The 12089-nt window shown below is 40.3% G+C and overlaps 1 protein-coding gene across 7 annotated transcripts in view; it reads right to left on the bottom strand.

Annotated features, from left to right (window-relative positions):
* Positions 1–12089, bottom strand: part of Rbcn-3B (WD repeat-containing protein Rbcn-3B) — a 210905-nt gene that overhangs the window by 78673 nt on the left and 120143 nt on the right. For 6 of the 7 annotated variants that reach the window (XR_011393733.1, XM_070098348.1, XM_070098351.1 and 3 more), the window contains 4 exons: positions 10249–10353; positions 7208–7402; positions 4578–4705; positions 3648–3793 (listed from right to left, as the gene is read on the bottom strand). Coding sequence is in view for 6 of the 7 variants with exons in the window: in XM_070098348.1 (XP_069954449.1) it covers positions 3648–3793; positions 4578–4705; positions 7208–7402; positions 10249–10353 (574 nt within the window). In the remaining variant the exon portion in view is untranslated. The remainder of the gene's footprint in view (positions 1–3647; positions 3794–4577; positions 4706–7207; positions 7403–10248; positions 10354–12089) is intronic. The other variant, XM_070098353.1, reaches the window with a different exon arrangement.

Raw genomic sequence — 12089 nt, 5'->3', positions numbered from 1 at the left:
CACAATGGCTGCACTTTAAAGGAGGGGTTTGGGATACTGGCAGCTTGGAGGGACGCCTAAACTGTCGTACCTGAGCGCCTCTGCAAAGACAGTGATTATGTTTATGTATGAGTGATGGTGAAAGTGTTGAATAATGATGAAAATTTATTTCTTTCTTTTTGGGTTTTTCTTTCCTTTTGGGTCACCCTGACTCAGTGGGAAATGGCCAACATGTTAAAAAAAAAAATTAAAAGAGTGGAGAAAAATCAGTTGACAGAGGAATAAAATTAATAACATAATTAGAACAAAAATTTTAATAATAAGATATAAAAAAATTAAGAAATAATTGCAAGTTATTCTAAGGATATTACATCCAATTTAACAAACCTCAACATAACAGACTTCAAAAATGCAAGGCAAAAATCACCCAGGTCAGCTGATTTAAGAAACAATGAGCAAAGTTTGCTAGTTACAGAGTTGTCTGATATTAACAAACCACAGAATGGGTAGGGTTTGAATCCACTGCAAGTGAGCCCTAAAACTCCAGGCCAGGGTTTTAGGACTTGAGTGCCACGAGTTCAAATCCCACCTGTTCCATGGCTTGATAAACTGAGTTATTATGTTGTGAGGCACTGTCCTATATTGTTATGAACATGACTCAACAAACTCATTTCTAGCCACCACAATTAGAAGTGCCCCAACTCTCCCCATTAGTCTGTTCAATCTAGGGTTTACTTCAAAACAAACAAAGTTTATTTCTTTGCAAAGGTTACAATGTGTGTGTTTACATTTCATAATTTGATTGGTTCAAAGAAAGCCACTATAATGTCGGGGCATTTCGGGCAGACTTAACCTAATACATGTACTTAAAGATTACTTAAGTCTACACAGGTGAAGAGTTGTAAATTTCAAATATTCAATATTTTACTCTATTATTATGGAGAGTTAGAGGTATTGGGAAGATGGAGGGAATATTTTGAGGTATTGTTAAATGTTGATGAAGATAGGGAAACTGTGATTTCGTGTATAGGGCAAGGAGGAATAACATCTTGTAGGAGTGAGGAAGAGCCAGTTGTGAGTGCGGGGGAAGTTCGTGAGGCAGTAGGTAAAAATGAAAGGGGGTAAAGCAGCTTGGATTGATGGGATAAAGATAGAAATGTTAAAAGCAGGTGGGGATATAGTTTTCTAGTGGTTAGTGCTTTTATTTAATAAATGTATGGAAGAGGGTATGGTATCTAGGGATTGGCAGAGAGCATGCAAAGTGCAAAAATTATAAGGGAGTAGGTCTGTTGAGTCAGCAACCATCCATGGTTTACAAAAGTAATACATATAAGTGATGTTGGAGGTGCCAAGAAAACAATTAAGCATGAAACTCTTGTAATTTCTAGGGGGTGAAATTGTGGTTAAAGTAGAAGTGGCAGGTGATGGTGGTTATGGCTGGTAGGTTACTCACACGACTAGTGTCAACACTTAATTATACTTTCTTGTGCCTTCACTAATCATTTACCTATGCTACCTGCATTTATATAATAGTTGGATATGTTGGTGACTGATGATGAAGTGTGAAAACATAGAAAATTGCATAGTGTTTCTGATGTAGTGAAGACAAAGGCCACAGGTGGAGGCCACAATTGACCATTCCAGTCAAAAAGGGCTGTATCAACTCTATCTACGCATTTCTGTAGCAAAAAACAATAAGAAAGGTAAGATACAACTCTATGACTCACAAAATCGTAATGACACAATTGCAAACAAACCATACCACGGGCAGGGATAGAACCCGTGAACAGTCATAAAACTCCAGACCAATGCGTTAGCCACTGGGCCAGATGACTACAATGAGATTCATCTATGTATATTTATACACCAAAGGAAGGTTAGCATAGGCACCACTGGCACCTATGCTAACCTTCCTATGGTGTATAAATATACCTAGTTGGATGAATGTTATTGTAGCCAGTTGGCCCAGTGGCTAACGCGTCGGTCTGGAGTTTTATGACTCTCTGATCGCAGGTTCTATCCCCACCCGTGGTATGGTTTGTACAACTCTATCTTGTCACTATTTCAAATATGAATGTGTGCAACAAAATACTCACCTATATGCAGTTGTAGGGGTCGAGTGACAACTCCTGGGCCTGCATCTAGCTAGTTGCTTCTAGGTCACTCTCTCCTTGCTCCAAGAGCTTTATCATATTTCCTCTTAAAGCTATGTATGGATCCTGCCTCACTACACAACCCCCCAGATTGTTCCACTTCCTGACAACTCTAAAGCTGAAGAAATACTTCCTAACATCCCTATGACTTGTCTGAGTTTTCAACTTCAAGTTGTGTCCTCTTGTTCCTGTGTCCCATCTCTGAAACTTTCTAGCCCTGTCCACCTTGTCAATTCCTCTCAGTATTTTATACATTATTATCATGTCCCACCTATCCTCTAGTGTCATCAGGTTAAGCTCACTGTATAATGATGTTAATGCTGGAGGATTTGAGGGTCATTCATGCTCACACTCCCCACTTTCTGTGGAAGGAATATTATGTCTCAAGTTAATAAGCTCTTCTGAACTGAAAAAAGACACAGGTTGATAACACCTTTTCAAAATATTGATATCCAGGTGTTGTACGTGTGTCTAATTCATCAACTTCTTGTTACTCTATACCAATAATTTTATGAAAGAGATAAACTCTTACACTGAGTCAACAACCTACTTCCCCAAGGCCATAGAAATAGAGGTCTGAGAAAGGCAACCCTATTTTTCTTCATATGTTTCTCGAGGGGCTTGGACTTCCAGCAGGCATGCGTGAGCGTGTTTGATAGGAGTGAATGGAGACAAATGGTTTTTAATACTTGACGTGCTGTTGGAGTGTGAGCAAAGTAACATTTATGAAGGGATTCAAGGAAACCACCTTTCCGGACTTGAGTCCTGGAGATGGGAAGTACAGTGCCTGCACTCTGAAGGAGGGGTGTTAATGTTGCAGTTTAAAAACTGTAGTGTAAAGCACCCTTCTGGCAAGACAGTGATGGAGTGAATGATGGTGAAAGTTTTTCTTTTTCGGGCCACCCTGCCTTGGTGGGAATCGGCCAGTGTGATAATAAAAAAAATAAAAAAAAAATAATAATAATAATGCTTACAGAGTAAGCAAACCAGAACTAAGACTTATGTTAGGAGTGTTGTATATAAGGGTAAATGATATAAGATGGCAGTTTTGATATTACTCCAGGAGTGTTGTAAGAGGCGACTAAAATGCCAGGAGCAAGGGGCTAGTAACCACTTTTGTATAAATTACTAAATGTCACCCTGCCTCAGTGAGGGATGGCTGGTGTGTTAAAGAAAAAGTTTATCAGTCTGTAAATCGTAGAAGTCACTGGCAGCGCAATTTTCAAGACCCTAACTCTTGCAAATCATAAATGTCCACTGTACTTATGACCAAGTTTTAACAATTCTGTTCTTGCAACCCAGCCTGAGATAAGACTTCCTGGTCAAGCAGGCTGCTGCTGCTTGTGGCCCATATGCCAACATAACTATCACAACCCGACTCATTAGGCACATGCAGCACGGAGTGTCACTTTGTAAAAGGCAGCCCATCCAAAAGAGAATCCCAAAGCACCCAGAGTGATCATCCACATAAACCAGTACCTATTTATTAGCTCAAAACATTCACCACTGACTCACATATGATTTTTGCGTCGTCTCTCCTGCTCAGGAATGAGAGTTGCAGCATTCATGTCCTGGAGTGTGTTGGCAACTGAGACAAGCGCCAACAGGTGGTGGGTGGTAAGTGCCGGAGAAACCTCCCAGTGCCCACGACAAGTGAACACCTAGAAAGTCATTTGTTAATGAGTAGTATACTCAGATTAATCTCACACAAATAACCACACATACAGGAGAGAGAAGCTCATGAATATGTTTTGGTCCGACTTGGAGCATTTACAAGTCACACTAACCATCTAAGTTAGACCAAAACACTGGGTTATTTGTGTGTTGTTCAAGTCATAGTATTGTGACTTTTTGTTATTTCAGATTAGTCTCCTTTGCTATATATGCTATTGTTAAGTAAAAATAAACTTTTAAAATTGTTAGAATGCTGTAAAATACTACAAAACATTTCTACTAAGCCTATATTATACTCAGAATTTTGGGTAAATGTGTGAAAAAACAATTTTAATGGCAAGAATGGTATACAGAATTCTGGATTCAACAGAAATAATCAATACTGTCTATAGTTAATTGTTTATCTACATATTATTCAATCAGAAGTAATACCCCCAAGTTATTATGGTGTTGTATCACTGAAATAAAAAAAAATACTTAAAACAGCTACAAAAATATTATTATTCCACAAATAATAAAAGTATTACTGATTGCTTAATGGTATCCTAGTTGTTTCAACTGACCTTAAATGTCAAGTTTAAATAATAAGAGGATTATTAGTTTTTTATTGGCACAGACTACAGTATTAATTTTGACAGACCTCAATAAATTTTATAAGTAATTTCTAATTAGCAAGAATAGTCATTGATCCTTTCCCCCTCAGTATGCGATTTGCAACACACAGACCTTACAATAAAAAAGTAATCAGGACTACAAAGCGTGAGACACTACCTGTGTTCTGTGCTCCAGTTCAACCATCTCCGGCGGTAACTCTGAAGCCAGGTCTGGGGGTAAGTTAATTGGGGGCATGTCCGCGTCTCGCACTGGATGCCAAGTGGGCATGAACAGTGCCATATACCCTGCAATAAAAGACAGACAATCAGTGATGTAATAATTCACAATCTATTTCCAACTAGAAATTTTTGAGTAAAAAACGGTGGGGATTTTGCAATTCAGAGGCTCATTTGACTTATGATGTTGAGGCACTTTTGATGAGACAACTGTTGAATGAATGATGGTGAATGTATCACCATACCTACGTGCAACTCAAGTCCGGCTATATCAAAATAACCGGTTTCCCTGAATCCCTTCACTATTACCCTGCTCTCACTCCAACAGCTCATCAGGTCCCCAAAACCATTTGTCTCCATTCACTCCTATCTAACACGCTCACACATGCTGGAAGTCCAAGCCCCTCGCCCACAAAACCTCCTTTACCCCCCCTCACTCCAACCTTTTTGAGAACGACCCCTACCCTGCCTTCCTTCCCCTACAGATTTATACGCTTTCCAAGTCATTCTACTTTGATCCATTCTCTCTAAATGACCAAACCAACTCAACAACCCCTCTTCAGCCCTCTGACTAATACTTTTATTAACTCCACACCTTCTCCTAATTTCCACCCTCCAAATTCTCTGCATAATATTTACACCACACACTGCCCTTAAACAGGACATCTCTAATCTCTACCTCCTCCAGCTGCCTCCTCGCTGCAGCATTTGGAACCCAAGCTTCACACTCATGTAAGTGCTGGTATCACTATACTTTCGTACATTCCCTTCCTTGCCTCCATGGATAATGTTTTTTTTTTCTCTCAAATTATTTTTGGGGAAGTACAATGCCTGCACTTTAAAGGGTTTGGGATATTGGCGTTTTGGAGTGGTATGTTATATATGCTTCTAAATTATTATATCTGGGCATCTCTGCAAAGACAGTGATTATGTGTGAGTGAGGTGAAAGTGTTGAATGATGATGAAAGTATTTTCTTTTTGGGTCACCCTGCCTCAGTGGGAGATGGCCAACTTGATAAAAAAAAAAACCTACATGCAACTTAATACATAATTAATAAATGGTAAGTCAAAACATGTTAGGCACTAAACCCATGTGGGTCATTTAGCAGAAGACATGGAGGAGGCTTGATCCTCCATCTGCTGAGCACAAGACACTCACTTCCTGAGTAATAGTGTGAATGATGGTGACAGTGTTTCTTTTTCAGGCTAAGTTGCATTGGTGGGAGACAGCCAGCGGGTTATAGCACAAAAATATGCTCGCACACACCATATTACAATAAATATTTCTAGATGCCTAAATTGTATCAAACTTATTCTAAATTGCTCAATATCAATAGTGTAACTAAATACAGCTGCCCACTGCTTTATCTACATAAGGATTCAAAGTAAGTTTTTTGTAGTGAAAAATATCTTAAGTGAATCACATTGTTTCACAGAATCCCACTGTAACTTAAGATGGAGGTGGGAAGTACAGATGGAGGTGGGAAGTACAGATGGAGGTGAGAAGTACAGATGGAGGTGAGAAGTACAGATGGAGGTGGGAAGTACAGATGGAGGTGGGAAGTACAGATGGAGGTGGGAAGTACAGATGGAGGTGGGAAGTACAGATGGAGGTAGGAAGTACAGATGGAGGTGGGAAGTACAGATGGAGGTGGGAAGTACAGATGGAGGTGGGAAGTACAGATGGAGGTGGGAAGTACAGATGGAGGTGGGAAGTACAGATGGAGGTGGGAAGTACAGATGGAGGTGGGAAGTACAGATGGAGGTGGGAAGTACAGATGGAGGTGGGAAGTACAGATGGAGGTGGGAAGTACAGATGGAGGTGGGAAGTACAGATGGAGATGGGAAGTACAGATGGAGGTGGGAAGTACAGATGGAGGTGGGAAGTACAGATGGAGGTGGGAAGTACAGATGGAGGTGGGAAGTACAGATGGAGGTGGGAAGTACAGATGGAGGTGGGAAGTACAGATGGAGGTGGGAAGTACAGATGGAGATGGGAAGTACAGATGGAGGTGGGAAGTACAGATGGAGGTGGGAAGTACAGATGGAGGTGAGAAGTACAGATGGAGGTGGGAAGTACAGATGGAGGTGGGAAGTACAGATGGAGGTGGGAAGTACAGATGGAGGTGGGAAGTGCAGATGGAGGTGGGAAGTACAGATGGAGGTGGGAAGTACAGATGGAGGTGGGAAGTACAGATGGAGGTGGGAAGTACAGATGGAGGTGGGAAGTACAGATGGAGGTGGGAAGTACAGATGGAGGTGGGAAGTACAGATGGAGGTAGGAAGTACAGATGGAGGTGGGAAGTACAGATGGAGGTAGGAAGTACAGTGCCTGCACTCTGAAGGAAAGGTGAAGGTATGTTGCAGTTTTTGAACTGTAGTATCGGCACACCTCTGGCAAGACAGTGATGGAGTGAGCGATGATAAAAGTGTTTCTTCTTTTTCGGGTCACCCTGCCATGGTGGGAAACAGCTGATGTGTTAATAATAATATAATAAAAAATAAAGTTTATACTTGAGCAAAAATGACATCCAATACGAGATGGCCTTATAAAGTCCCAAAAGAACCTACCAGACTTTGATATAAGTCCATAGGACACTGGAACCCTGGGTTTGAGAAGACCAAGAATATGTTCACATGTGTGGTCCAGTGATGGGTCCAGTCCCCACGAGTGCAACAATGACATCAGCATTTGTCCAATCTGCAAGGTCTGTGCAGTAACATCCAGATGCCTCGGGATGTGTACACGACCGCTACCATTACCATCTGTAAGTAAAGATGAGACATAAATTACTGCAGTATTATCCAAAAAGATGTGAAACATAAATTACTGCAGTATTACCTTAAAAGATGTGAAACATAAACTACTGTAGTATTACCTTAAAAATCTGCTAATCAAACAAATGCAACAGTGGTACCTTGACTTACGAGTTTAATTTGTTCTGTGACAGAACTCGTAACTCAATTTGCTCATATATGAAGTCAATTTTCCTCATTGAAATTAACTGAAATGCCATTAATCCATTCCACCCCCCAAAAAACTGCCCCAATTTTTTTTGTTACATGTTTTTAAATAAGAAAAATGTATTTATAAGTAAGAAATATTGTACTGTATACTCCACTCACCACCCTCACTACTCCACCCACCACCCTCACTACTCCACCCACCACCATCTCTACTCCACCCACCATTATTACTACTCCATCCACCACCCTCACTACTCCACTCACCACCCTCACTACTCCACCCACCACCATCTCTACTCCACCCACCATTATTACTACTCCATCCACCACCCTCACTACTCCACCCACCACCATCTCTACTCCACCCACCATTATTACTACCCCATCCACCACCCTCACTACTCCACCCACCACCATCTCTACTCCACCCACCATTATTACTACTCCATCCACCACCCTCACTACTCTACCCACCACCATCTCGACTCCATCCACCACCCTCACTACTCCACCCACCACCATCTCTACTCCACCCACCATTATTACTACTCCATCCACCACCCTCACTACTCTACCCACCACCATCTCGACTCCATCTACCACCCTCACTATTCCACCCACCACCATCTCTACTCCACCCACCACCTTCACTACTCCACCCACCACTATCACTACTCCGCCCACCACTATCCCTACTCCACTCACCACCACGACTACTCCACTCACCACCACAACTACTCCACCCACCACTATTAGTACTCTACCCACCTTGATTAATGTTTCTGGAAACACTCTGGAGGTTACCTCTTCCTCAGATTTATACGAGAACAAAACAAGGGACAAGGTGCCTCACTACAATCTGGGATTAGTATGGGAGTATTACCCTTCCAGTTATGTCTTGGAAGAGCATGTGGGATGGGACAAAGTACCTGACATTCCTCTGGGTACAGAGTTGGATTTGACTTCACATACGCTGCCAGTTAGTGGTGGCGTATCTGAAGCTAACTTGGATTCTGGCTTGCAACTCAAAGCAAAAAAATCGACCAAGTGACGGCTCGTAACTCAGACAACTCGTAAGTTGGGGCACTCTTAAGTCAAGGTACCACCGTACGGTATACTGATAATATATACGTACAATATTACCTACAAAATGAAATAGTTAAAAATATCATCATCTAAATGCATAATACTAGATTCACTCCAGACCACGGAACAGGAGGAGTTTTTACCTATGGTGAGTCAGTCCTACAACTCCAGGCCACTTGTTCCATGGATGGTTTACAAATATTTATTACGATTTCATGAGTTATATTCGCTGTAAGCAAAACAATGTTTATCTCAAACCAAACTTTCTAAGATTTTGTTTTACTACCTGGAACAATATGTAATGTTGAGGATGAGAAGCTGGTAAGATCTAAGCAAAAAGCAAGAGTCAAATAAGCTGTACAAAGAACATGTGTTACAGCTCGGTGGGAGATGGCCAGTGTGTAAAAAAAAAAAAAATTAATTATGAATGCAATACTGAAATTGACAGTACCTATGATATGCAAATTCTTTAAATTATAATGTGGAAAGATAAAGTAAACACAAGCTAACACTGGAGACAAATCGTGCAAAGCAGACAAGTGGAAAAAAAAATTAAGTGAAGAAAACAGTTAAGTGGATAAAAAAGTTAAGTGGAGAGAAAAGTTAAGTGGAGAGAAAAGTACCTCTTTGCAACTGTGTCTTTTTTCCACCATGCTAACCACTGGCCCACACTCAGTTACAACAGCACCTGAGAACTAAGGTTCATGCAAGGCTATAGAAAATCATCAGAGATTACCCCTGGTAATCGCCCCTCACTGTTCCTATCTATCCTAAACACTTATTCTTTTCAAAGACTAAAATTCACAATACTATAGCTGGAACAATTCAGATAATATCCTGTAAAAAATTCAATTACGATTGAACTTGCTTGACACAGGTGTGTTCTCTAGTTATGACTATAAATCTGAGTGTGGTAACTACCCATACACAGCTATGGTAAATTTAAACTTGCGGTGTCCTGCCTTCGTTGTTCAGCAAGCATTTCTTTACTTTCTCCAGCTCTGAATTGAAACTCTGCCAGACACTCTTGAGACAAATCACTAATCAGGAATTGTTAATATTTTCTTTTTAACTCACTGGCCATCTCCCACCAAAGCAGGGTGACCCTAAAAAGAAATACATTTGCCATTATTCACAGTATCACTGTCTTGCCAGAGGCACGCAGATATCAGTTTAGATGTCACTCTAAACAGCAAATATCCCAAACTCCTCCTTTAGAGTGCAGGCACTATACTTCCCACCTCCAGGACTCACTGTTGCTGCTACTACTACCGTTGTTGCTGCTACTACTGTTACTACTACTTTTGATGCTACTTCTAATACTACTACTACTGTTACTGCTACTACTTCTACTATCACTACCACCAGCTAACCGGTTTTCCCTGGCTCTATGATTTCAGGTTTTGGAACAATTATAAGAAATGAAGAAATGAATTTTGTGACGTGAAGGGCATGCATGAACATAAAATTTTCCCTGGCCCATGGCTGGGCTCCAAGAGTAGACTCTTAGAACTCATCAAAGGTATATCATCAAAAGTATATACAGGATCAAAACTCACCCTTGGCTGAGTTGAGTGTGGTAGGGCGGAATCCCGACTGTTCCACCTTGTTCTGTATAAGGTTCTGGACACTCTCGGCAGATTCCTTGACCCGTGACAGCAAGCCTGCACCACAGCCACCACCACCACAATAACCAAACCCACATTAGATCACACAGCACATGGCTAAGCCCACACAACATAGCACAACAGCTACTCTCAACCAGTTTATAATAATGATCCACAATGAAGCATTTTCTAACTTACTATCTACTTATATATTTACAAACAGTATGTAAAAAACCACAGGAGCTGAATGATAGCTCTAGGCCTTTCATATTGCAATGTTGCAGAAAAGAGAAAGTCCAAACAAATGCGCCGAAGGAAGCATATTTGCTTAGATCCGAGGAAAGATGTTCCCCTGAACATATTTGCTTGGACTTCCTCTTTTCTGCAACACTGCAAGCTCTTGATGTGCTGATTGCAACATAAAAGGCCTAGAGCTATCATTCAACTTCTCCCATGATTGTTTTGCATCTTTGTATCACGTTTGCTATTTTTGCACAAACAGTATACATATAAAACATTAAATTATGAAATTTAGTGTGTAAGCAATAATAATATTACAATCTTCAAACAATATTTACAACTGACAAGATGTATTACTAGTGTAAATCGTAACAGTAGTCACTAAGTGTTAGGGTGTGCTCCACAGCTAGTACTGAAACATCACGGTGTTAGTAGGGACTGACATTAATTCTTAACAACTATTACCGTCAATAATTGCTCAAAAAACATAGCTGAAGTCTTTGGCTAGCTATTTAATGCTAGTTAATAAATTTATTTATTTATTGGAAAATTAAAATAATTGCATATAAGAAAAAGCATGAATAAATTATCTTCCAATTTAAACTGATAATGCATTGCATTACAGTATATCATTATCTTAATAAAAACTAGCCAATAAGTTAAAAAGATTATCCCAGGAAGGAGGGATTATGTATACATAAGTGTTAAGTATAAAAAATACTAATCTAGAGGATTTTATTCTTATTCTACACATTTTTTCACCTATATTCATTGAGCCAATATCTACAACTAGAACAGGGAAAAAAATGTACATTTGTGCAAACCAGGATTCGCGACAGAATCAACTAACAAAATGGTAAAAGCACACTGTCCTACGTGAGGGTAGGATTGTGTTGAGTGGAGGGAGTTGAAGGTGCGATGGCATACTAGACAGTGCAGGGGGGAAAAAAGTGTCATGCATACACCAACACCCAGATTAGCCTGTTTGTCTGCTTGGTTAAGTACAATCACAGAGTGAATAACAATAACACTCATCCCAGATTAACCTGTTTGTCTGCTTGGCTAAGCATAATCACAGTGTGAATAACAAATACCACTCGTCTTCTACTCTGGTGTGAGGCGCTGCTGGTGTAAGGGTCAACTCCTCGCCTGAACTTTGTTAAATACTTCCTTACAATGCACAAATAACCCATACATAGGAGAGAGAAACTTATGATGACATTTTGGTCTGACTTGGACCACTGACTAATCAGTTAGACTAGTCAATAGTGCAAGTTGGACCAAAACGTTGTCATAAGCTTCTTTCTCCTACGTGCAGGTTATTTGTCCATTGTCCTAGTCACAGTATTGTGGCCCATTACCACGTTACAGTTGACTGGATAAGTCCTGGACCATTACCAAGTTACAAATGACAAAACAATAAACCATGAGAAACCAAAACAACATCAAAACTTTCCTATCCAAACTGTGGGTCTTTGCAAATTCTGACAACACTATTCACGAGTCAAAAATAATAAGAAAATCTCTAAAATTTTAATTTGTTTACAATAAAT

The sequence above is a fragment of the Cherax quadricarinatus genome, chromosome 62, assembly GCF_038502225.1.
Source record: "Cherax quadricarinatus isolate ZL_2023a chromosome 62, ASM3850222v1, whole genome shotgun sequence".
In the NCBI taxonomy this organism is placed as follows: Eukaryota; Metazoa; Arthropoda; class Malacostraca; order Decapoda; family Parastacidae; genus Cherax; species Cherax quadricarinatus.
The sequence above is the reverse complement of the archived record's forward strand: the minus strand, read 5'-3'. Positions and strand labels throughout refer to the sequence as shown.